Source organism: Thamnophis elegans, chromosome 1 (genome assembly GCF_009769535.1).
Source record: "Thamnophis elegans isolate rThaEle1 chromosome 1, rThaEle1.pri, whole genome shotgun sequence".
In the NCBI taxonomy this organism is placed as follows: Eukaryota; Metazoa; Chordata; class Lepidosauria; order Squamata; family Colubridae; genus Thamnophis; species Thamnophis elegans.
The window spans coordinates 14,463,752-14,490,832 of NC_045541.1; the positions used below are offsets into that span (position 1 = coordinate 14,463,752).

Here is a 27,081-nt window from a genome sequence, read left to right on the forward strand (position 1 = left end):
TCTCCCAACGGCCGATAAGATCCCACAGGGTGGGCCTCCTTCGGATACTGTCAGCCGGACAGTGTCGGCTGGTGGGCCCCCGGAGGAGAGCCTTCTCTGTGGCTGTTCCGACCCTGTGGAATCAGCTACCCCCAGAGGTCCGGACCTTACCCACTCTCATGGCCTTCAGGAAAGCTGTTAAAACCTGGCTGTTCCGGCAGGCCTGGGGCTGTTGACCTTAGTGTTAAGTTCCAGCCCCGATTAGAAGGTATGTGTGTTGTGAATTTTAAACTATTTTTTTACTTATTTTGCTTTTCTTTTTTCTTCTTTCCTTGTAAGCCGCCCGGAGTCCTCCGGGATTGGGCGGCCTATAAATTTAATAAATGAAATGAAATGAAAATGATTGGATCTTAACAAATTATGATCCGTGACTTATCCCTTGGTTGTTAGTATGCACCAGAGACAAATTCCTTGTATGTCCAATCACGCTAGGCCAATAAAGAATTCTATTCTAAAAACCATTAAAACAAGACCTCCTCTGCAGGCGAGGGCAATCCATCTTAAAAACAGTGTTGTTACCATGGGCTGCATTCCATTACCAGATCCCCAGGCACCATAGCAAACCCATCATTAGACCCTTCTAAAAACCAATAAGATGGGTGAGTGCCCATCAGAGGGCGAGTGCCACAGCAGGAAAGGCTGCCCTTCTAGGTCTGCAGTGTCCAATGACAGGACTCATCACATGATCATGGCAGAAGCACCAAAATGTTTGCTGCAGTGTACCTTTGGATGCAATATTTTGGAGGCTGTTTTTATTACCGGAAGTGATGGTGTGCATGTCAGGGTTACCATACAAAGGACAGGAGAAGTTATTATGTCAAATGTCTTAATATAAATGGTGCCGATTAATGGTCATGTTTGTGAGATGATGTTGTCATACCTCAAAAGCAATTGGATGGCTACTCTTGGTTCACTTTGGTTGCTTTTGTCTATTTCACTGAATTGATAAATGGAAAGTGAGAGTGGCTATAATCATTGCTTCTTCAATGCACAGTCCTTGTTGCTGTATTCTATGATGCTGACACAAGTCTTAAGTAGAATTAAGAAAAGTATGGCATGTGGTAATTTGGGAAAAATGGTCCTCGGTGGTTAAAGCAGCCTTACATCTAAAGTCAGATTGTCCTTGCCTGGCTTACTGTATTGATTGGTATAGGATGTTTTGGAACTAAAGCCTAAACCTCTTTTTCTTCTTTGGGGGCTAGGCTAAAGGTGTTTAATGTGACCTTCTAATTAGTTTTCATTATTTCATTACCCTATTCTTTGTGGCTGTTGCTCAGATCTTTGAATGATGCAAAGTGTTTTGTTTAAATCCTGAATGGCTCTAATGATGAAATGACGCCATTGTATATTGTGAAGTTAACAGTCTGATATCAAATTTTCAGTTCCGTTGGTTTAGAGCAGGGGTGTCAAACTCAAAGCTCGTGGGCTGGATCCGGCCCATGGCGTACTTAGATCTAGCCCGTGGGGTCACTCTGGAAACAGTGAAGGACTGGCCTATGGTGCGTCTGCCAGGGAAAACCGAACTTGGGTGAGCCACGTGCAATGCCCCCAGGCTCTATTTTCGGCTGCGATGGCCTCCTGCAGCCCTCTGCCAGCAAAAACAGTGTGCAGCCTCCCTGAGCTCCATTTTCCCTGGCAGAGGGCTGCAGGAGGCTGTTGTAGCTGAAAACAGAGCCCAGATGCCTATCCTGGCCATGCCCTGCCCCACCGACCCCCGAGTCAAACACAACCCTGATGTAGCCCTCAATAAAATTGAGTTCAATACTTCTGGTTTAGAGCCATAACTCTCATCTTCTCCTGTGCGCTGCTTGGGGAATCCAAGCATGAGTTAACTTTGTTCATTAGTCTAGAGACTGAGTTACATAATTGTTGACCATGCCTCCTCTGGCTGGGGTAGTCCAGTTTTTAACTCAGTCCAGCCTTAGAGAGACGCAAAAAACCTCTCTTCCCTAATAAGTGGCCGTGGTGAGAGTCGGTTCGCTGCTCTCGTGTCAGCGCGGGACTCAACAACCCGCTGGTACTGCCTCCCATTCTCTTCACTTGCTGCCGAGAAAGGCAGCGCGACCTTGCCTCCGGCGGGAGTGGACACAATTGTTAGGCATGGGTTGCCGTTTCCAGAGCTTTGGGAGCCTTGGCGTCGCAGCACAGTTCTGAGTGAGTCAGCTGTGTCATTTCAGCTGCTGGCATTCTGCCCTCCCCTCCAGACGGGGAAAGATGGCTCAATCTCTACCTGAAATACCAGAGGTTCAAAATGCAGTCGCTCAAGAGCATTCTGGCCTGTATCCGGCAGGGCGACCTACTGACCTCTGTGGACATCAAGGAGGCATACCTCCATGTGCCGATACACCCACCACATTGAAGGTTCTTGCAATTCCAGTTTTGGGGCGCCATTTCCTATACCGTGCCCTGCCATTCAGCCTTTCATCGGTCCCGCGGACCTTCACGAAGTTCTTGGCGGTAATAGCAGCATCCCTCTGGTCAATCCAGATAAGGGTCAACTGTTATTTAGATGACATCTTGATCCTATTGTCATCCCCAGATATGGCAAGACAGGATTTGCAGACCACGATCGAAGCATTACAACTCCACAGCTCCTCTTGAATTTTCCAAAGAGCCACTTGCACCCAACCACGTCCCTCCTCCATCTCGGGACCGTCATCAACTCTGAACGGTGCATGGTTTCGCTTTCCCAGGAAAGACGCCAAAGCCTTCAGACCCTGGTGAGTCAGGTGCAAATGCCCTCATGGTCCTCTCCCAGCTGCTGGGGAAGATGATCTCATGTATAGACGTTGTCCCATGGTCGAGGTTTCACGCACGTCCTCTCCAGTGGTTTTTGCTCCCATTTCAGAGGGCTCACACTAGCAACTCACAGACCAGGGTCCATTTGCCTCCCAAGGTGCTTCATTTGCTACGCTGGTGGACTTCTTCCAAAATCCTCAAGGGGTGCCTTTTCAAGGAGCCAGATCGCGTTGTAGTAACAACAGGCGCAAGTCTATTCGGATGGGGAGCCCATGCCTCGGGCCGAGTGACACAGGGTCGCTGGAGCGCCCAGGAATTGAGGAACAGCATCAACTGGCTAGAGCTTCGAGTGATCTGCTAGCTCTCTGCGACTTTCGAGACCTGGTGATGACCAAGCACGTGTTGGTTCTCACAGAAAATGTAGCTTCCAAGGTACATGTCAACCACCGGGCCTTGATGCTGGAAGCGGAACGTCTTCACCATTGGGCGGAGACTCACCTGTTATCCCTCCGGGCAGAGCACATTTCGGGCACAGCCAGTGTACAGGCGGATTGGCTGAGCAGAACCACAGTAGACCAGATGGAGTGGCAGCTCCATCCGACTCTATTCCAGGAACTGGCTCACTGCTTCAGTCGGCCCCAGGTGGACCTCTTTGCTCAACTGTACAACGCACACCTGCCGAGGTTCTTCACCAGGTATTATGTTCTGGAAGCAGAAGGCACCAACGCCCTTTGTAGCCCCTGGCCGGAAGGTCTCCTATACGCCTTCCCACCTCTCCCACTTATACCGCTGGTCATCCAGAAGATTCTTTTGGAGCAGGCGGAAGTTCTCTTGGTCGCGCCAATGTGGCCCAGATGCCCTTGGTATGCCGACCTGGTCCATCTTTCAATTTCCCGACCGTGGAGAATACCAGACGACCGGATAACGCTCTTGCAGGGGGTTCTCATCCATCTGAACCCTCAGCTGCTACAATTAGCCGTGTGACACGTGAGCGGGCGATCCTGATGTGTCAGCACTTCTCTGACAAGGTCATCACCATGATCCAAGCTGCTCGCTGTCCATCCACGACACGAATTTATGAAGCTACTTGGCAGTCCTTTTGCAGGTGGTGCCAGACAGTATCTGTGGACCCACTTAAGTCTCCTGTTCCACGGGTTTTACACTTTTTACAATTGGGTTTGGATAAAGGGCTAATGTCCAGCAGTCTACATAGACTGCGGCATTATCGACTGTGGTGGGAGGCGCCCAGGGATATTCCCTTGCTCACCATCCGAGGGTCCAGTCCTTCTTGAAGGGCGCATCTAACCTCAAGCCACCAGTAGTCCACCGTTACCCTACATGGGATTTGCTCCTGGTACTTAGAGCTCTCATGGCTGAGCCTTTCAAGCCCATTCGTACCATCAGTCTTAGATTGTTGACTCTCAAAACCATTTTTTTAGTGGCGATTACATCCACTAGAAGACTCTCAGAACTGGCAGCACTTTCAGTACGGGAGGATCTCTGTATATTCCATCAAGACAGAGTCATCTTGTGATTGGACCCGGCATTCCTGCCAAAAGTTAACTCCTTGTTCCACAGGGCGCAAGAACTCATCCTTCCAGACTTTTGTCCCAATCCGTCACACCCTCAGGAATGGAAGTGGCACCATCTTGATGGTCGCAGGGTGCTCCGTCACTATGTGAAGTGCACGGCATCATTCAGGAGATCAGAGGTGCTTTTTGTGTCTTACCAGCCGGCATCCATGGGACAGAAGGTGTCCTCAAACACCATTGGGCGCTGGTTGAAAGCGTGCATTGCCCTCGCATACGAATCCCAATCTCGACCGGCACCCTCCCCATTCCACCAGGAGTGCAGCCACCACGGCAGCATGGGCAACACAGGCCTCAGAGGAGGACATATGTAGGGCGGTGACCTGGTCATTAATGTCGCTCTTCATCCGTCATTACAAAGTGGACATGTATGCCTCGGCGGAGGCTTCCTTTGAGTGACGCGTCTTACAGAGGGTTGTAGCATCATCCATGGCCCCTGACCAGCCTGCGTCCCACCCTTGAAACTCATTGCTTTGGCATGTCCCATGCTTGGATTCCCCAACCAGCGCACAGGAGAATGACCGTTGACTTACCTGAATGGTCCTTCTATGCGCGCTGTGAGGGGAATCCAAACCCACCCTTGGCTTCGGCTGGTCCAGGCACTGGCACTGTTTCAATCTCACACAAACGTATTGTGTTTACTTACCTACTTACCTTCTAGTCTGCTGATTCCTTTGTTTCTCTTGGATCGGCTGAGCCTTCGTACAAAACTGAACTACCCTAGTCAGAGGGGGCGTGGTCAACAATTACGTAACTCAGTCTCTAGGCTAATGGACAAAGTTAACCCATGCTTGGATTCCCCTTGCAGCGCACATAGAAGGGCCGTTCAGGTAAGTCAATGGTCATTCTCTGTATGGCAGAGGAGGATGGAATTAAAAGCCAAATACTTGGAGAGGCTGGATAGAAGTTTTGGCTGAATCCACAGTTTACGTATACAGATTATAAAGTGGTTTTGCACTCCTAGCATATTCAAAACTATTTAAAAAGCCATGACCATGTGATATGTGAATCTAGCTTCATTTTTTCTGCCTGTGGAATATTTGCCATTTATGAATATTTGCTTAACTTGTCTCTGTGATTTTCCCTTCCCAGACCCATTCCCTTCCAATTGTTGTGATCTCAAATGTCAGTCAATTACCAAGTGGATGGGCTTCCATTTTATGGTACAATATGCTGATGAATGAACCAAAGGTAACTTAACAAGCACCTTTTCTAAGATTGAAATTGCTAAGAATCCCTGCATTCAGACTGGCTCCCTTTAAAGTCTCTGCCATAAATGCTTTTACAAGGAATTTAGTCTTGTTGAACATAACAGAATTTATGATATTGCACTGGAAGCATTTTATATCATAAAATGCTTTAATATTTGGTAGGAAAATATGAATTCTCTAATCAGATCAAATAGATGCACTATTGCTATAGTTGCTTTTATAGTTGCTATTCACCAAAAGAAATCCAGCTTATTATGTTCATCTGTTTATTACAAAATTGATGTTTATATGGCTTTTTGAGGAGATATTGAAAAACGTCTTGATTTATAATTATATAGATAAAAATGGTTGATTTCTGAAAGAGGGGAGATAGCATGCCTATTCCTATCAAATCATTGATATTTCCAAAATTTGGAATATTCCAAAATATTCCACTTTTTGAAAAAAGAGAACAAAAATATTTTGGTTTTCTGTTTGAGGGGGGGAAATGAAAATTAATACAGGAACCTTCATATCTTTGAAACTGTTTAATAAGAGTGGAGTTTTCTGATTTTGCGATTGAGTACAAGGAATTTTAGAAATTTCTACTGATTTTTTTTCTACAAGTAAAGTACAACTGTCTGATTACTGAGTGTGTTAGTATCTGGTTTTAGATTTGTTAATACTGCTTGCTTTGGCATCATGGATTGGTTTAGACCAGCGGTCCACACCCAACCTTTCCAGCTCTGCGGACCAGTGGCGGACGGGGGGGAGGGGAATGGTTCCACACAAGTGGTGGGCGTGCACAAATAGAATTATGTGCACTTGCCCAGTTGCCCACCGCCCAGTTCCAGGCCACGACTCAAGGGTTGGGAACCCCTGGTTTAGACTTACTGAGTGGCCAACATACTTCTTAGTTTTTTTATGCAATCCTAGATTGTTTTTTGCCAAGTTAACAGTGCTCCTTGTAGCATCTGAGTGCCGCATTTTGTGTGGCAAAACTTCCTACTTAAACATCAAATCTCAGCCAGTCGCAAGCGCCACTGTGTGGTATTTAGAATGCCTTTGCCCATCTGTTGTTGTTTTTTTTCCAAACGACAGAAGTTAAAAACCAGAGATGTTGGAGATTGTCAGTTGGGAATGTCTCACAGCATTTCAGAGCAGGATGGTGCTGATGTAGATTCAGATCCCATCTCATTCCTGAAGCTCATTAAATGACCTTCTAGTGTCCCCATTTATTTTGTTATTCCTTTAAAACATTATATAGCCAGCTTCCTCTTCATTCAGATCTGGACAGTTCAAAGCAGTTGCTTTAAAACCTATTACAAACATCAAGCTGTTAAAGATGCCATATTTAAGTGAGTAACTGTCTTTCCAAAAGACATTCTTAAAAAGGGTTCACCGACAAAAGGGCGAATGACAAAACCACGCCCAACTAAACCGCGGTGACAAACCCGCGTGTTCTAAAGCGCTCCGACGAATGAGTGCTGAATCGCGCCAACAACAGCACGGTGACAGAAACGCGCTGTAAAACTAAACCTAACCCTAAACGTAACACTAACCCTAAGCGTAATGCTAAACCTAACCCTAAACCTAATCCTAACCCTAAATCTAATCCTAAACCTAACCCTTACCTTAACTTAAATCGCCCTGCCGACGCGCTGTTGTAAATCGCCCTTCTGTCGATGCGCTGTTGTCGACGCGCTGTTGTTGGCGCGTTGATGATGGCGTGGTTTTAGCGACACGGTTTTGTCGTTCGCCCTTTTGTCGGGTCACGCTTAAAAAGTAGCTTCTGGAGGGTTTATGGGTAAGCAGGTGGAATAGGTTTTTCTTGGGTTCAGACACAGCTACCAAAAAAAGGCCTTCTCCTTGTTATGAAACATAAGCTCAGTAGACAATCTGTCCACCTCACAGAAGTGCAGGAAAGTGGAAACGTCACCTGAACTCCTTAAAAGAAAGGTGAGAGATATTTGCTCCACGTATCCTAATCTGCTTCCATTTTAGAATTTGTCCTTCTTCCTTAATCCACCATGTGCAAGATGGTCACAGCTTTCTGAAGTGCTGAGCTGGCAGTTTTCCTCTGTCACAAAAAGGGGACTCAGTACAGATCAGCTGGAAATGATCGGGGAGAAGTTGCTTCGTAAGTGGCCTTATAGGGTGATAATTTTTTTTATTTAAACACATAAACACATCAACAAAAACAAACACATAACTTAAAAACAACATAGGAACAATAAGTTCCATCGTATATCATACAGCAGTTCTGAATCGGTTTCTTTGCAGTTAGTGTTTTTCCTACTATACATTTCTATCTTTCATTCATTATCTCCTTATTTGTTATCCATTTGTATGTACATTTCTTTATTTATTTAAACTTAGCTACTTATGACCAGATATTATTTACCTATATTATGCTATATATTTTTACTGTCATTTGTTCTCTTACATACAGATTATAGATATACATTCACATAATTATTCTTTTTCTTTGCCATTCTTACATTATTATTATCCCATTTGGAAGGTTATAAGATATAGTTTAGAATGCTTTGTTTACCATCCTTCGCACCTGCTAAGACACCACCTTGTTTTCTCTTTCTTTTCTTTCTCCCTCCCTTCCTTCTCTACTTCCTTCCTTCCTTGTCTCCATCCCCTTCTTCTTTCCCTTATCTCTTCCCTACTCCTACCCTTTTTCTTCTCCTTCCTGCCTTCTCTCCTTCTCTTTCTTTCACTTCCTCCCTCCTCTTCTTCTTTTTCTCTCCCCTCTACCCACCTTCCCTTACCTCATTCTTCTTCCCGGTAAGTGGCATTATAAATTCTCTATAGAGTGAAAACTGGAACGAGACTCAAATCATCATTTCCAGAAGCCCTCTGAATCTTCACATTGACTCTGGTTTTAGAGTTAGTGCTTGATTGTTCCTGCCGCCACCACCTATCTTTCAGCTAGCCTCTCATCTTTTGTCCATTTTGCAATGATTAATGATTAGCCTCTCATCTTTTGTTCATTTTTGAGTGATTAAAAGGTCAAAATGCAAAAGATGGAAATAATTTCAGTAGTGGAACCTCTTGGCTACATAGCATTGAGCAGGGGTGTCAAACTCAAGACCTGCGGGCTGAATCTGGCCCATGGGGTGCTTAGAACTGGCCCATGGGGCCGCCCTGGAAACAGCAAAGGACCAGCCCATGGTGCGTCTTCCAACAAAAACAGAGCTCAGGAGGGCCACACGCAGCCCTCCTGAGCTCTGATTTCAGATGCGACGGCCTCCTGCAACCCTCTGCCAGTGAAAGCAGAGCTCGGGAGAGCCATGTGTGGCCCTCCCAAGCTCATTTTCGCTGGCAAAGCGCTTGGGCCACCATAGTTGCCCTTGACATAGCAATAGCAGTTAGACTTATATACCGCTTCATAGGGCTTTCAGCCCTCTCTAAGCGGTTTACAGAGTCAGCATATTGCCCCCACAGTCTGGGTCCTCATTTTACCCACCTCGGAAGGATGGAAGGCTGAGTCACCCTTGAGCCGGTGAGATTTGAACTTCAGCTGAAGTGGCTGCAGTACTGCACTCTAACCACTGCACCACATCAGTTCTGCGTGACATCGAGGTGGCCACGGCTCCCCAAGATCAAACCCAACCCTGAATCAGTCCTCAATGAAATTGACTCTGACACCCCTGGCATAAAGGCATGGTGATGAGAGATTTTAGCTCTCCCTGGCTTCTGGTTTTAATTTTATTTAATCTTTTTGGATGGAGAATGTGTAGACCTCCTCTCAGGATAATAACAAAATAAAACAAAACCCATAAGCCAAGGAAATGCTGAAGTGAAGATTCCACATTTATGAAGCATAAATTTAAAATCCAACTCCATACATTCTTCAAAATCAATCATGAACAATGCACTCATAATTGAATAGATGTCTTACAGCTTTTGGGTATTGGGTAGGCTAGCACATCTGGATGGGAACAAGTTTAGGAAAGCGGTCCTTAAGCTGCATGTTCCTCAGACCTTTTCTAGATAGCAATACTTAAAATTCAAAATATAATGTTTGCATGGGATTTAATCTCAGCATGGCATTCTACGTTGGTACAGTATAAATGCAAACATGTCAGTGACCTGATGGAAATATCTTGGGTTTTTTTTCTTTTAGCAAATGGATGTACTCCAGATGGCCTTATTTCATGGGCAAGATTCTGCAAGGTATGAGTCGCTGTTCCTCAGCTAATATTATGGAAATCAATGTAACTTAATATAAACCATTGCTCGTTGGATTTTATTCCTACTATAAAAGAGTGCATCTGAATTATTCTTGATTCTGGCTGAATCATACCTGGGGTAAGAACAAAAATGTTGTTCTTGAATAGTTTGGAGCGTTTACATTCCATCACTGTAGACCAGTGATGTGCGGTGAGGTTTATGGCTGGTGAGGCACTGACATAGTGGTGGGTTTCAAATTTTTTTAGACTTGTGGACTTCAACTCCCAGAATTCCATAGCCAGGCATGCTCAGTTCCGATTTAAAGTGACAGCATTTGTTTTTCTCCTTTGCGGAAAAGTTTCCTTCATTCTTTTTCTTCTCCCTCCCCCTCCTTCCTCCCTCTCCCCCTCTCTCAAACAGACACACGCACACAGAGAAGTTGGATTGGACTATGTCTCCTACCCCCTTCCCTCTCACTCTCTCTCTCTCTCAAACAAACACAAACACAGAAGTTGGATTGGATATATTTTCCAATGGCTTGAAAGCAGCTCCTCTGCCATACCCCTTCCCCCAATTCCCCTCCACCATTGCAAATGTAGCCTGCTGTCTGGGTGGGAAATGCCTGAAATGCAATAAAACCCACCCACCCACCCACTCGCCTCCTGCTTGCAGGCTGGGGTGAGAAAAGAGGCAGAGAAGCCGGAGGGGAGCCTATCTGAGCCTTTGACTGCAGGCGGAGCCACGTTGCCTTTTCAAACTTGTAATCAGTGAAGCTGGGCTTATATATTTTTATCCAACTGTGTGTGTGTGTGTTTTTGAACAGGCAAAGTGGCTCTGTCTGCAATTAAACTACACTTGGGGGGGGGAGTCTACACTTGAGGATGAAGTTTGAATTCCTCCCCCTCCCTCCCACCCACACGTACCTTTTCCAGCTGTTTCAGAGAGGATTTCAACTCTGCTCTTGCCTGTCATCACGAAAAGAAAAAAAAATGTAAAAGGAAAAAGGCAAGAGCTGAGGTCAGGTTGAGCTAGTTGCTGCCAGAGTCAGGAATTTTTCGGCTTTTAATCCTTGCTTAACTCTGCTCGAGTGATCATAAAATGCCTAAAGTCAGACTAGATGAGGCACGTCGTTCTCCTGCCTCCTCCTGTAGAGGGCGCTTTTTTAGAGGCTTTTTTAAACAGTTAAGCAGAGTCATCCACGGTGACTCTGGCAGCAACTAGCTCAGCCTGACCTCAGCTCTTACCTTTTTCCTTTTACATTTTATTTTCTTTTCATGATGACAGTGGTGAGGCTCTGCCTCCTCTGCCTCCCCTGACTGCACATCCCTGATGTAGACATGATTATGGGCTGTTCCAGTTTATGTACAGTCTATGATGAACTTTCCTTTAGGCTTCATGTGATGTATAGATCCACCCATTGCGGTTTAGTGTCAACAGCAAGAAATGGGACCCTGTCTCTGGAACAACTTAATGGATGGCAAAAGAACAGAGCTGAAATGGGGAGGAACTGCTATCACAATTAGCAGTCCTTACAAGCATCCATACCAACTTGAGCTGATCGGAGATGGGAATCTAATACTATCTGGATGAGCGCTGGTTTCCTAGCCCTTCCGTTGGGACTGCTGAATTGTCTTCCACTCTAGCTTGCCATGGAAGACGATACCTAGAACAGACGTTGGTGTCCAACTTGACCTTCAATGTGGCTAATAGATGTTTCCCATGACATGTTAATAAAGCCTTTGCTGTTTGAGGATTTCTCGGGAGAAACAACCAACTCACATACAAAAATAAGAGTGCATAGGAGGTTTCTCTTGCAAACAGAAAACAAAGGAAGCTTTTAGCTTCTAGATGCACTCGGGGTGTGTGTGGGGGTGTGGGTGGTTTAATTCAATGAAGATGTTATCTACTCGAGTAACAAAAAATCTGCAAAAAAGCAATTGAACTCGGAGAGCACCAAGGACTCCACAGTCTAATATTCATTGTAGGAAGCATGGTTTGAAAAAATGGAAGGACAGGAATTTTGGGATAATGGAGGCCTTGAAGCTGCAACTTATTAATCATTTGGACACCCCTTTCTTAAATATTCAGAAAAATGAGTACACCAAACAAATGTGAAAACACCAAGCAAGTGGCAAGAAATGAAAATTAAATTAAAAACTGACACCCTTGGGATGACTGATGCTAAATCCGTGGGCAATTTTTACCACTTCAGCTTTTGGTCTTTCTTGATTTCAGGAAAACCTGAATGATAAAAATTTTGCCTTTTGGCTGTGGATTGAAGGGATCCTTGAACTGATCAGGAAACACTTGATCTGCCTCTGGAACGATGGGTAAGTGTGTTTTGCTCAGGGCCCGAAAAGAAAGCCAAACAAATCTGCATTGATTTCAGATGGACTTCACAGCATATTGAAGTCAAACAATATTTATAGCCAGTAATATCAAAAAAAAAGAGAGACTCCCTTGGACTTTTATTAACTTTAGAACCCTAAAAGGAAGAATCCTGTAGTGTCTGAATGGAATCTGTTTTTCTTTTCTTCTGCACAATGAGGTTTCTTTCTCTTTCCCTCCATATCCCTGTTAGTTTTGAAAATCTGTTCTTCAGACTTTGAGGCTTCATGGCAGATTTAGGGAGACTGCAGTGCTGTTGCCAGGAAAGGAAATATTTCTTCTGCTTTCTTTCCTTTAATAGAAACTACATCGCTAATGGCAACTTACAGGGTTCTTCCATACTTGGAACCTGGGCAGTGTCAATGTGGGATGTTATGATGGTTCTTAAGAAAGAGCATTGTTCCATATGCCTGCTGCATGTAGAAAGGCTTAAGAAGAAGTAGAGAAACGATATGGGAGTTTCAGACTAATCTGGGATGGATTATAAAGTTAACGTCACAATGAAAGAACCATTATAGTGTTTTTCCACTCTTCTTTTAAAGTGCCTCTAGATTTCTGCAAAGCCTAAAAGACCATTTTCTAATGAGGTTAACAGCAATCTTCCTCTATTATGAAACCCACAAGCATGGCCAAATGCTTTTTTAATGGCACAACATAAAATGTGTTGCCAGGATGTAGGCAGCTGCCTGAAGGAAAAGTAAATTATTTTACCCAGAATTAATCTTGCAGAGTTTCCAGTAGCAGTAGCAATAGCAATAGCAGTTAGACTTATATACCGCTTCATAGGGCTTTCAGCCCTCTCTAAGCGGTTTACAGAGTCAGCATATCGCCCCCACAGTCTGGGTCCTCATTTCACCCACCTCGGAAGGATGGAAGGCTAAGTCAACCTTGAGCCGGTGAGATTTGAACCGCCGAACTGCAGATAGCAGTTAGCTGAAGTGGCCTGCAGTACTTCACCCTAACCACTGCGCCACCTTGGCGCAACCTTGCAGTAGCAAGGTTAGTTAGATTGAAAGTAGAACTGTTGCAGGTGAGTCCTCACGTTATGACCTACGATTGAGCCCAAAATTTATGTTGCTACGTTACACATTTGTTAAGTGAGTTTTGCCCCATTTTACGTCTTTTCTTGCCAAGTGAATCACTGCAGATGCTGAGTTAGCAACATGGTTGTTAAGTGAATCCTGCTTCCCCATTGATTTGTCAGAAGATCGCAAAAGGGAATCACATGACCCCGGGACACTGCGACCGTCATAAACATGAGTCGGTTGTCAAGTATCCGAATGTAAATCACGCGCCCATGGGGATACTGCAAAGGTTGTAAATGTGAAAAAATGGTCATAAGTCACTCTTTTCAGTGTTGTAACTTTGAACAGTCACTAAGCCAGTGTTTCTCAACCTTGGCAACTTGAAGATGTCTGGACTTCAACTCCCAGAATTCCCCAGCCAGCATTCAGCCCTCTCTAAGAGGTTTACAGAGTCAGCATATTGCCCCCACAGTCTGGGTCCTCATTTCACCCACCTCAGAAGGATGGAAGGCTAAGTCAACCTTGAGCCGGGGAGATTTGAACCGCCGAACTGCAGCTAGCAGTCAGCTGAAGTGGCCTGCAGTACTGCACCCTAACCACTGCGCCACCTCGGCTCTAAAAAGCAGAGGCCCTCCTTTGATAGGAATAATGTTCTTCCCCATGTTGCAGGCACATCATGGGCTTTGTTAGCAAGGAGCAAGAGCGCATGCTGCTTAAGGATATGGAGACTGGGACGTTTCTTTTGAGGTTCAGTGAAAGTAGTCGAGACGGAGCAATCACTTTCACCTGGGTGGAAGGACCAGCAAACGGTAAGTAAAACCTAGAGGAAAGACTTTGTGTTGTGACGAGTCTGCGAATCCCCTTTGTGCTTGGAGCTCTTGTGCTTTTAGGAAGGAAATTTTTGTCTCCGACTTGGAAAATTTCACAGTTTAACGAGCTCAGACCTGGTTTCTCCCAGTAAGTTTAAATCCCTATTAATTTCCACAACTCTATGGGATAAGAACATAGTTGCCTTTGTTTAAGAAAATCTCATATTATTCAGTATAGCGGAATAATGCAATAGCATTCTCTTTATCTACTCAAGGTTATGAGTAGATTTTCTTTGTATAAAATTGTATTATTGTATTGTATTGTATTTGTTTTGTATGCCGCCCACTCCCGAAGGACTCCTGGCAGCTCACAATAGACAAGGGAAGGGAGAAGACTAGACAAAAACAACACTTTAAAAACAAAACCACAACATTCACAAATTCCGTGGGGCTGGATGTTTCACAGCCCCCCCGGCCTGCTGGAGCAGCCAGGACTTGGTGGCTTTGCGGAAAGCTGGGAGGGTCGTAAGGGTCCGGATCTCGACAGGGAGATCATTCCAGAGGGCTGGAGCTGCAACAGAGAAGGCTCTCCCCCAGGGGGTCGCCAGCCGACATTGGCTGGCGGATGGAATTGGAGATAACTACCGTGTTTCCCCAAAAATAAGCGCTTGGCCTTATTTTCCGTGAGGTCCTATTATTTTTGAGGTGCAGGAGGCAGCGGCCATGGTCACCTCATGGCTACTGTTGTGTTGCAATATTTTCGTGGAGGGCTTATTTTAGCACATGCACTCAAAAGCCGAATTGGGCTTATTATCCAGGGAGGTCTTATTTTCGGGGAAGCAAGGTAAATTTGGTGTCTTTCATCTTTCTCTCTCCCTCAATCTCTCTCTCACATATTTTACTCATACATAAAAATCCATCAAATAAATATTGAGTCAGGCCAGGGCCCATGAGCTCTCAAGAATGACTGGCAGAGGCTATGACAGGAACGCAACTTTCTTCTAACAATTCAGGCAGGGATGCTGTCCTGGCCTACTTTGTGCCAACAAGAAGGACAGGAGCACTAGGAGAGCCCAACCTTGCTTTCCCGGCAAAGGTTAGGTGGACATTCAAAAGCATTCAGACCAACAAACTGTTTTAGATGTTACCATGACAATTTGAGTTCCAGAAACCCCTCAACAGAAGAGAATGGATCCAGTTTAAAAAAAAAAAAAAAAAGTAGCAGGGACAACCTCATAATACTTACTGAAGGAAGAACAGAAGTAAAACTACAGAAGGAAAAGCATCAAATTAAAATCCACAGAGCTACTTAATTAATCATATCATTTTGAATGAAAATACTACTGGGTACTGAGGCTTCCCTAATAGAATATTGTATAGGAAGGAAATCTGCAACAATCCCAAATGCAGTCCTTAGTGTATGCTTGTGCGTGTAAACTGCATAAATCCAAAATTATTCTCAATTCATGGTTGCCTGAATTGCATAAATATATGTTTAAGCAAATGTTTGAGATTGCGGTAAAATGCTTGGGACCCATAGGGTGAAGCAGAGGTCGGTTCCTACCAGTTCGCACTTATTCGGTAGAACCGGTTCGTCAAATCTACCAAACCGGTTAGAAGATGTTCCACCAATGGACCTGGAAAGCAGGCCACACCTACAGAAGAGGTTCCAAAAAATTTTGAAACCCACCACTGCTACACACACACACACACACAGACAGACAGACACAGAGAGAGAGAGAAAGAGGAAGAAAGAAAGAAAGAAAGAAAGAAACAAAAAGAGTGAGAGAGATGAAAGAAAAAGGACAGAGAGACAAAAGGAAGGAAAGAGAGAGAGAGCGAAAGCACATGGCTGGCAAGCCACTCCCACCAGGTCACATGGCCGGCAAGCCACTCCCATAAAGGGGGCCACACCCACAGAGTAGGTTCCAAAACAATTTGAAACCCACCACTGTGGTGAAGGGTTGGAGATCTCAGAGCTTTGTTGGTCAGAAGTCCTCTTGGTCTTCACATTGACTTCACCTCCTGTACTGAAGTACCAACTTTGTTGTTCCTGCTACCGCCATTTCTGGGAGATTGAGAACCCCAGTTGAGAACCCTAGTTATAAGAAAAGAAATTGGACTGATATTCTGTTATGCCTTTCTGGCCATTAAAAAGTCAAAGTGCAGAAGTTTAAATACTGTATTTTTCGGACTATAAGACACACCTTTTCCCCCCTAAAAGAGCACGGAAATGTTGGTGCGACTTATACATTAAATACGGCAATTTTTGGCCTCCCAAAGCCCCGCCCCCACATCCCAAAATGGAGACATTTTAGCCTTCCCCCTGCTGTAGTCTGCAGCATGCTTCTGGGGGCTGGAGAGGACTTACTTACCTCTTAGAAATCTTGGTGCGTCTTATACACTGGTGCATCTTATAGTCCGAAAAATACAGTAATGTGTATAGTTATTCCCTGGTTCTATGGCATTGAGGTTTGATGAGTAAGTTTCAGTACTTTGTCTACCTTTTCCCCCAGGAAGATGGCCACATCTCCCAAAACATAAATTAAATACAACTTTTTCTTTAAAAAAAATAAAACTCTGCCTAAATATTAACATGCAAACAATTCCATTGCCCAAGGATATAAAATATATTCTGCTCAGATCACAGTAATACAATAGATGGCAAATTAATTAAAAAGAAAATTCAATTTCTGGACAGGCCACAAGATGGCAGTGGTCTGCTACAGACAAATAGCTCTCTGAAAGAATTTCAGAAAAGATCCTGGAGAGGATTCAAATTATTACAGATTACAAGAAATTCTCAAGAGAATATAAAGTGTGAATCAGGAACTAGAAGGAACAGTGGTAATCCTGTAATTTTACCATCTTCCATCTATAGACTTTCTAGCAACTTCATTGCTCTAATTCTGGCAAAAGTTTTTGATAAAATTTCTACATTGAGCCAAGGTGGCGCAGTGGTTAAATGCAGCACTGCAGGCTACTGCTAGATCAGCAGTTCAGCGGTTCAAATCCCACCGGCTCAGGGTTGACTCAGCCTTCCATCCTTCCGAGGTGGGTAAAATGAGGACCCAGATTGTTGGGGGCAATATGCTGACTCTCTGTAAACCGCTTAGAGAGGGCTGAAAGCCCTATGAAGCGGTATATAAGTCCACTGCTATTACTATTGCTATTACATTGTCAAGCTTCTGTTAAAAGCAACCCCAAATAAAACAATTGAAAAATATTGAGCTGAAGAAGCTTCTTGGATGAAAAATGAAACGTCTACTAAGAAAAAGCAAGAAACTCCTGTTGCCTCTTGAAAAAAAAGCATCTTTGGGACAATTGAAAAATATGTTCGTTGTACATTGAAAAACTTGTAACATTTATCTTCTCCTGTTTCTTTTCCCCCAATGCATCTCGCCTTGCCCCAGATCAATCCTTCCACTCTGTGGAACCTTATACAAAAAAGGAACTCTCTGCAGTCAGCCTACCAGATATCATTCGCAATTACAAAGTGATGGCTGCGGAGAATTTTCCCGAGAACCCACTGAAGTACCTGTATCCAGGCACTCTCAAAGACAATGCATTCGGAAAATATTACTCCAGACCCAAAGAGTGTGAGTAGTTTCCTCTCTTCTTTTTTCACAAGGGTAAACGGTCTCACGTCCAGATGTGCATGCTTGTGTGCCTCGATTTTGGCATACCCTCGGAGACCACATTAGGAATCTCAGTTTTCCCTGCTTCTACGCCTGAATCCGACAAGAGTTCTTTGGAATCTAGACATGGGGGGGTGGGCAAGGAGTACGATTGCTGCCATGCAAAACATCCACTGACCTTCATTTGAAAGCATTGCTTGCCACACAAGCTGCTTTCAGTTTTGTTGTTCAAAAGTGGGCTTGGCTCATGTCTACATTGATAAAAGTTGGAAAGATGTTTGCCTCGTGGCCAGAATTCTTTTTTATGAAGCTTTTTTTCTTTTACTTTTTGCACTCATCTAAATTAATATAAATGGAAGTTGGGAGAGCTGTGTAGACCAGTGTTTCTCAATCATTGCATCGGTGCCACCTCCACGGATATAGGACAGTAAGAGGTGCATTTTCTGGTGTCAACAAGACTATTTCCAGTATAATACACGCTTGTCTAAGGGTCCCCTGGCACTTTATGTACACACACACACCATACACACACACACACACACAGACAGTTGAGTTGAGTTTATTATATTTCTATGCCGCCCTATTCCCCGGAGGGGACTCAGGGCGGCTCACAACCAAGTTGGGGGGGGGGGGGGGAATAAATAAGAAAAAAGAACACGAACAAAACAATACCACAATTTAAAACACTCAACAACCATACCATTCGAGGGGGGACAAAAACTCATTAGCCCCAGGCCTGTCGGAACAGCCAGGTTTTAAGGGCTTTGCGGAAGGCCTGGAGGGTGGTGAGGGTCCGAATCTCCACGGGGAGCTCGTTCCAAAGGGCCGGAGCAGCCACAGAGAAGGCCCTCCTCCGGGTGGTCGCCAGTCGGCATTGGCCAGTGGATGGAATTCGGAGGAGGCCTAATCTGTGGGATCTAATCGGTCTATTGGAGGTAATTGGCAGCAGGTGGTCTCTCAAGTACCCAGGTCCGATGCCATGAAGGGCTTTATAAGTGACGACTAGCGCCTTGAAGCGTATCCGAAGACCAATAGGCAGCCAGTGCAGCTCGCGGAGGATAGTGTAACGTGGGTGTACCGAGCTACACCCACAATTGCTCGCGCGGCTGCATTCTGGACAAGCTGAAGTCTCCGAATGCTCTTCAAGGGCAGCCCCATGTAGAGACAGACATATATTTTTCACCAGTTGCCACTTGAAATATCGAAGGATCATATGGCCCCCCGTTGAGAACTTCTGGTCTAGACGTTAGCTTAAGTCTGAGTGTTTTCTGTTTTCCAGATGCAAAAATAAACTTTTTCTGTGCTTCTCCCTAGCTTCGGAGCCCATGGATGTCATTAGTGGAGCCAAAGGATACATCAAAACTGAACTAATCTCTGTATCTGAAGTGTGAGTTTGCCAAGAAGAGAACAGAGTACACTTTGAAAGTACTGGGGTGTCACCTTTAGCACTGACCAATATCACACTGTGACAGAATAGAAGCATTCTTCCCAAGATTGCTCAGGTGCTACGGTCGTGTACCTTCAGCGTGGCCTCTGGGAACCAGCATAGCCAAACGGTGGTCTTGGTTTATGCCTGTACTGATTCTGCAACCTACGATTGGACCACCTTCCCTTCCCCCCCCCCCCCTTACCACCAGCACCGATAATCAAGTTTGCAGGGCATGACCTCTGCTTGCCCACACTTTGTTCTTGCATCACATGTCAAAATAAAAGTTGTGGATTTTGGATAAGATATAATTTGCCTCTGGTTTTTAATAAGAGGTTTGTTTTTTTTACTTCCTCAGTTTATTTATATACTTCCTCAGGGTAGCTGAGTGTGTGATAAGGTTGGCAGCGATATTATAATTTACTAGCTGGAGGAAGAGGTGGGTTGTGGGGAGGGTGAAGGGAAGGGATTGAAATGGCAAGGAGTTGTCCCAGGTCAGGGTCCTTAAAGAGGAGGAGGATGGTGAGCAGAGCATTCACAGTGAAAAGGCTGGCTGGTTGCTTTCAATGGTTCCACCACAAAACCGCGGTCGACTAAAGCGCGTGTCACTAAAGCGCGGTGACAAAACCGCGCCGTCAAAACCGCGCGACAACAGCGCGCCGACAGAAGCGCGCTGTAAACATAACCCTAAACCTAACCCTAAACCTAACCCTAAACCTTACCTTAAGTTAAATCGCGCTTCTGTCAGCGCGGTGTTGTCGGCGCGGTGTTGTCGCGTGCTTTTGACATCGCGGTTTTAGCACCGCGGTGTTGTCGGCGCGCTTTTGACTTTCGCGGTTATGTCGTGCCACGGCTTTCAATAGCCTTCCTTTCTACTTTCTACTCTTGCTTGACTGCTACATGCTAGCCTCCCATGTCAAGTCTCTATTCGTTTCCCCCTCAATTCAATTGTTGGCTGTATGTTTCTTCTATGCTGCATCATCCCTGGCTTTTTGCAATGTCCTCTTCACGACAACCAAATAAATCAATTCCCTTCCTGCAAATATTTTTAAACCCGTCCCTAAATTAGATGCTAAACATATGGACAGGGCTTATGTACAATGCTTACGCATTTGTACCTTGCCCAGTTTGTATGTAATGATCATAATATTGTAAGCTGGTTTTCTATCGTAAAAGATCCTTAAAACAATTGGCCTGCAAATAAATCGGACTAGTATACAGGTAGTCCTCAACTTAAGACCACAATTGAGCTGAAACTTTCTTGTAGCTAAGTGAGAAATGTGTGTTAAATTGAGTTTTGCCCCATTTCGCGACCTTCCTTGCCACATTTGTTGGGAGTGAATCACTGCAGTTGTTAAGTCAGTAACATGGTTGTTAAGTGAATCTGGCTTCCCCATTGACTTTGCTTGTCAGATGTTTATAAAAAGGACCCCCGAGACACTGCAGTGGTCATAAGTGTGAAAAATGGTGTGAAGTCACGTTTTTCTCTGCCATTGTAACTTTGAACAGCCACTAAATGAACTGTTAAGGCGAGGACTACCTGTACAGGAAATCATGTGCATCGTATGGATTTGGGGGGGTGGAAGAAGAAAGAATAGCTCTTTACAGGCCTTGGATGACCTTGTTGGCTGTAGGTGGGCAGAGAGATTTCAGTTAAGAATGTTCCTTAAATCCCACCTGTTCTGAATCTGCCAGGAAAACCAAAAGGAAATTTAATCGTATCAAATTTGCATGTGATTTTAACTGGTTCAGAGAACAAAGATTAGGGTTTTTTTAATTTGGGAAGGGGTTGTATGAAGAATCTACAGTCGGCAATGTTTTAGAAAAAAAAGGAACCTTTTGCTATGTGACAGTGAAGGGAAAAGCCTAAGCAGGTTTATGGAATCATGCATTTAATGTTTATTTTGCAGCTCCTTTGGGGTAACGCAACCCCATAAGTCAGTGGTTCCCAAACTTGGCAACTTTAAGACTTGTGGACTTCAACTCCCAGAATTCTCCAGCCAGAGAGAGCAGAGCTGGCTGGAGAATTCTGGAAGTTGAAGTCCACAAGTCTTAAAGTTGCCAAGTTTGGGAACCACTGCTATAAGTCATGGGCAGGTTTAGTATTGCAGTGTCTTTAAGCTAGCAGGGAGGATAAGTTCTATCACAAATGTAGCAACCTTAGCATCCAGCTGTCTTCACCTGTACGTTTTCCACATGATGGCCTTTGGGGATAAAATATTCACAAACATAAGTTTTTTTTTTTATAAAAAAAATTGAATTGGCTAAAATAGTGACATCGCTGGAATAAAGGTACTTTATCCTTGCCGCCTCCTTGCTGAATTTATTTGCGAAAATCCTAAAGCACAAGTTCTGTGTTGCCTCAAGCAGGAAATGCGAGTGTGCCTGCTCTGCTCCTTTAATAAACATTCAATAGATTCCGGTAGAAACCTGGTTTGATGTCGATTAACAGGCTGAATAGGCTGCTGGCTCAAAGCAAGTCATTTGTGTTTCAGTGTGGCGAGAAGGCTCTGATTGAAATGAAAATGGTTTGTAGGCGATAGTGATGGTTATCCACAGGCTAAGCCTAGAAATAGGGATGTGGAGACAATTGTTGTGCCAGGACTAATGGATCATGTCCCAATTCATTAGAAACTAATTGTTTTTGTCCTTTGCTATCCTTCAGTCACCCTTCCAGACTGCCTGGCCCCGAGGCTCTTCTGCCTATGTCCCCAGAAGAATTTGATCAAGTAGTGCAAGAGGTATCTTCTGCGGAAATTATGGTGAGTAAATGACATTTGGGTTGCTTTATGGTCTAACAATGCATTAAGCTGCTTTTGTAACAAGCCTGTCATCTCCAACCAAGAGATGCATAAGCACTATGGCTATCCTTGATGAATAGTACAGTCTATGATGTAGGTATGTCCTCCTTGACACAAAGCAATTGATGAATTCTGCAGGTACTTTATTTAGCAATAGCAATAGCAGTTAGACTTATATACTGTTTCATAGGGCTTTCAGCCCTCTCTAAGCGGTTTACAGAGTCAGCATATCGCCCCCACAGTCTGGCTCCTCATTTCACCCACCTTGGAAGGATGGAAGGCTGAGTCAACCTTGAGCCGGTGAGATTTGAACCGCTGAACTGCAGATAACAGTCAGCTGAAGTGGCCTGCAGTACTGCACCCTAACCACTGCGCCACCTCGGCTGTTCCTAAGAGGTTTCAGCCCTCTATCTCTTCCTGCCAGTTAGGACCTTCCACCCTGAAGTCAAAATTACAACGACCCAGCTTGTATGTTAAGTGCACTTGTGATCTAAGTTATCCTGAAAGCTTGTATCTTGTCTGCAACGCTGATTGCATGGAGTGGTGAGGATTTTTTTAACCTGGTAGCTCATCTATGTTTTCTTTCTTACAGATGTGTACAGAATGTACACCATGAACCCTGGCCAGGCCAGCTGGCATAAAATCCGAGTGTGTCCTCTTTACCTAGAACCCATAGGAATCTCATCACTTAAGTCTCTTAAGGGGCTCTATAGCTTGTTCTGTTGTATACTCTGGTATGGCAAAAGTGGCTTGAACCTTCAGAAATGCTTACTTGCTACTAAAAATATTTATCTAGTAATCCTGTACATAGCTGTTTTCATGGTGTTGTGTTCAACAATATTTTCAGCTTTTATATATAATTTTGCTTAGGTTCAATTGGACCCATGTGTGAAAAGGTACGGGTCTCCAACTCCTCTGGAGAGCCTCTGAGTCCGAACAATCTAGGATTATCTTTTTATCTTGGGGTAGATGCTTGGTAGTTATTGCTGCCACACAGAGGTCGATTACAATAACAATAGCAATAGCAGTTAGACTTATATACCGCTTCATAGGGCTTTCAGCCCTCTCTAAGCGGTTTACAGAGTTAGCTTATCGCCCCCACAGTCTGGGTCATTTCACCCACCTCGGAAGGATTGAAGGCTGAGTCAACCTTGAGCCGGTGAGATTAGAACCGCTGAACTGCAGATAACAGTCAGCTGAAGTGGCCTGCAGTACTGCATCCTAACCACTGCGCCACCTCGGCTACAAATCCCGGCACTACTGGTTCGCTCGTGCTTATACTCGCACACGCAACGTTTCTGTGAATGCGCAGAAGCGTCTGGGCAGGTGGGCGGAGCCTCCTGCTGCCGCCACTACTAGTTCGCCTGATCTGGGCTGAACTGGGAGCAACCCACCTCTGCTGCTATACCACTCAACTTTTAGGAGTTGCTGGGCCCTATCCCTACTCTAGTTGGTCAGTACAGTCCAACAATTTCTGCTGTCCTGATGGATAAAAGGTAAAAACGAAGTAATTTCTGTAAGACTGTAATAATTTCAACCTTCTGCCCCTGTTTCTCTCTCAAATATTAAAGTCTAAGTTAACATTCCTTTTAACAGTAACTCTCAAACACTGTAATTAATTCCAGCTTACACCTGCACTTCTTTTGTCAGATCATAAGATGGTGCTGGCTCACTGTAATCAGTGATCTCAGGAGAAAGACTGCTGGTCAAGTTACTAGCTCCCAAGAAATATTGAAAGAGAAAAGCAACTTTTAAAATCTCTGAAGCTGCACAGAAAGCCCTACTTGTGCAGAGAATAGGGATAAGAGAATAAAGGGTTCTCACGTGCACAAAAATAATTATGATTTTAAAGGCAAGGTCTAACCAGAGCAGTTACCTGTTCCTTAGAGGTAATATAAATCCTGAAGCGAAGTGTCCCTGAATCTTTTTGGCCTCTTCAGATCATTGGCCCTCTGGAATGAGCTCCCTGTTGAGATCCGGACCCTTACTACCCTCCCGGCCTTCCGCAAAGCCACCAAGTCCTGGCTGTTCCAGCAGGCTGGGGGGGGAGGGGGGGCTGAGAAGCATTTACCTCCACGGAAATTGTGAATGTTGGTTTTTGTTTTTAATATGTTGTCTTTGTCTCGTTTTCCCCCTTTCCCTTGTCTTTTGTGAGCCACCCGGAGTCCTCCAGGAGTGGGCGGCATACAAGACAAATAAATAAATAAATAACAGGTCAGAACTGGTAGGCTTAACATATTTTTTTCCTAGACTAGGCACCCCAGCAACTGCTTCCCATGCTTTTTACAGAAATTGGCTAAAACAATCCGAGTAAACACCGCTGGTGTTTGTTATAGTATTAAATTGTGTGTAATGTGGTCTTTGTTGTTGAAGGAAAGAAGGTTCTGCACACAAATGTTATCGAAGTGCTAGGAAATTCAAGAGGGTATGTTTTGTGTCATGTTGCCTGTAATGATCATAAGTATTACTAAGTAATTAATAAAGGGCATTTATTGCAGTCTTCTATGGACTTTTTTCATGCTGGTCCCATTAACCGCAACACGGTGTACGTAACTCCCATAATTTATCAAATGCTTCTTTAGAAAAACAAATATTGCCCACCTATATATTAAGAACAAAAGGGTAGACTTAACTAAGTTTTAGGGAAATGGTGCCACAATTGACAACCTTACAACACAGTACGTTTTCACAAAATGCAGATTGAATATGAAAAAAAAATGCAAGCTTTAAACTTTATTTTATTTGGCTTATTTATTATTTTAAAATGCAACGCATTTGGATTTGTAATCCTGAAAATAAATCTTACCTTCAGAATGGTTACACTCAAGTTTAAGTCATGGGAAAATGGTGACAAGCAAAGAATACATTCATCATGGTTTATTCCCTATAATAAAGCCAAATGTCAAGCCAAATCAGTCACAATTGCTCATCAGGTCAGTAAAGTCACTGATAATCCTGCCCTGAAGCTAAAAATGGTGCCAGTCCACTGCATCACAAACACACGCGCACACACAAATGAGATAGATAGTCGAATAAGATGACTGTAGTACTAAGGTACAAATAAAGCTCACTTGTAGATGTAATAAATAAAATCTTTAAAATTCACCGCTGCATTATTTTTGGAATGAAACCATGAAAGGCAACAGCAGAACTGAAGTGAAGATAATGTAAATATACACACATATATATATAAACTAACTCCAGGAGCTACAATGACTTATGAAATACAAATCATAAGAAGGAAAAGCTATACTATAGTTGCAAGAGATTGGTAGGTGCTAAGTAAGGATTGGGTGGTGGTGGGGTTTGTTTGTTTTTTGGTAATGGCTAAGGGAAAAATAAGCTGTTGGGTAATATGGCCATTTTTTATGTGTTGGTTATATTCTTCACCATTTTTATTTGGTTTTAAAGCAAAAATAATAAAGTAAAATACAACGTACTAAAACGTTGACTGGTCAACATACATTCTAGCACTTTACAATGGGGCTGTGTGTCTGGAGCAACATTCCCGACTTTGCACAATATAGATAACATTTTTTTTCAAAATAACTATTTATGTGCTTGGCCACAGGAGGTATGAATTAATGAGTTTTCCATAATGGCACCTGGGATATGAAGGGTGGCCAATGTTCTGCTCTAGCAAAAAATCTGGTCAGCTGCAAATGAACTTTCTAGTGAAGGTTAATCCAACGGGGTCAATATGGCCAAATTTTTAACTGAAAGGACAAATGCGAAGGAGGGTATCCCTGTGAATGAAATGGTAGGGCACAAGGCACACACACACACACAAAATGACCTTGAGATGCCATCTACTTAAAAGGTGAATTCCCATTTGAAAAAATCGTCTTAGCATAAATGAATTTTAGCACGTGTTCACAAAGCAACATCCAGCTTAACATGTATACATACAGTTTACGACCAAACCAAATGAGGTGTGATCACAATGTTTTGCCATTGGTCACAGTTCACCAAGGGGAAACCTTTCAACCAGTTGAATGAGGAAGGGTGGTGGGATGGGAAGCAGGGCAAAGAGTCTACAGGTGCAGTATTCTTGCCTTACATTTTCCTACATTGCTTGGTCAAATAAACCTTGGAAGAGATTCCCTGATAAAAACACACTTGGAACAAGAGTTAAGCCTAGGCAGCATCTGTCAGTCCATATATACGAAATTACATGATGTAAGCAGGTATGGTGGGGAAATATTTGGAGTGCTTCATGAGTATGACCATGGAGTAAAGCTTCACGGAGATATCCCTTCCCCGCCACCCCCAAAAGAACCCCTGTGCGTATAGCCGACAATAATTTCTATCACTTGCACGTAGCACAAGGTAATATTGCTCACATTATGAATAGTTATTTTTTCTGAAAAAGAAACTATTGTCTTTTGTGTGCAACAAAGAAAGCTGCTGTAACATTGGAACAAAGCAGTACTCTGGAAAATATACATCACTATCCAACAGAAACACTCTCACTCTTCATAATCATTTCCCACAATTAAATAGATCATTCACTTGGAATCTCAGTCAGAAGAGTGTTATAGTAAGCCATCCAGGTTTTTCTGTACAGTTTGACTTTCTTTTCCATTACTAGAGTTGTCTGGAGGGGTGTATTGAACTTGATATTCTTGAAGAATTTTGAAGACGTCATGATGTCCAAAGTGTAAAGCTTCATCCATAGGTGTATTGTTCCATCTGGAAGAAAATGTAACGAGGTGGTAGGTATGTTAAAGGCATCTCAATCTCTAACAGGCTGTAAATTAACACGGTGATGTATTTTATACAAAGACTTCTATCCTCCCCTTCTAATGAAGACACCTCTCTCTGTTTAGCTTCTAAAATGAATGCTGCCTGTAGAGAAAACCCCTCCCTGAAAAGTGGGTGCCCATCTGGCTCCCCCAAATGGAGTTTCAGCTAAGCTTGTCTTCCTACATAGTAGAGACTGACTGGAAGTTAACATTGTTTTATGGGCTTCAGTACAGTCGATCTCTTAAAATCTGATGATTCAGCTCCTTCCTTCAATGAAATACTCTGGAGTCACTTGGCCAGGCCAGTCTTGGGTAGCTTAATCAGGGTAAATCATACTTAATTTGTTTTGTGCTACTACCAAGTATCCTCTCTTCATCTTCAGTCTGAACGAATGCATGTCAAGTCCTATTTTAATGTGATGGAAGGGCAAGCAAACCTCATAGGTATACCATAAGAACCACTATTACTGTGGTGGTGTAGTGGTTAGAATGCAGTACTGCAGG

At 43.9% G+C, this 27,081-nt stretch overlaps 2 protein-coding genes across 3 annotated transcripts in view; one reads left to right on the forward strand and one right to left on the reverse strand.

The window, feature by feature from the left end:
• Nucleotides 1-22,838, forward strand: part of STAT1 (signal transducer and activator of transcription 1) — a 46,247-nt gene extending 23,409 nt beyond the window's left edge. For both annotated transcript variants that reach the window (XM_032220111.1, XM_032220118.1), the window contains 9 exons: nt 5,460-5,558; nt 7,562-7,697; nt 9,699-9,748; nt 11,981-12,075; nt 13,828-13,967; nt 17,381-17,566; nt 18,920-18,992; nt 21,697-21,793; nt 22,425-22,838. In XM_032220111.1, the coding sequence (XP_032076002.1) occupies nt 5,460-5,558; nt 7,562-7,697; nt 9,699-9,748; nt 11,981-12,075; nt 13,828-13,967; nt 17,381-17,566; nt 18,920-18,992; nt 21,697-21,793; nt 22,425-22,448 (900 nt within the window). In that variant the 3' untranslated portion in view covers nt 22,449-22,838. The remainder of the gene's footprint in view (nt 1-5,459; nt 5,559-7,561; nt 7,698-9,698; nt 9,749-11,980; nt 12,076-13,827; nt 13,968-17,380; nt 17,567-18,919; nt 18,993-21,696; nt 21,794-22,424) is intronic.
• A 1,726-nt stretch (nt 22,839-24,564) lies between these two features.
• Nucleotides 24,565-27,081, reverse strand: part of GLS (glutaminase) — a 75,141-nt gene continuing 72,624 nt past the window's right edge. The window contains exon 18 of the mRNA XM_032217358.1: nt 24,565-26,524. Coding sequence (XP_032073249.1) covers nt 26,368-26,524 — 157 coding nt within the window. The 3' untranslated portion in view covers nt 24,565-26,367. The remainder of the gene's footprint in view (nt 26,525-27,081) is intronic.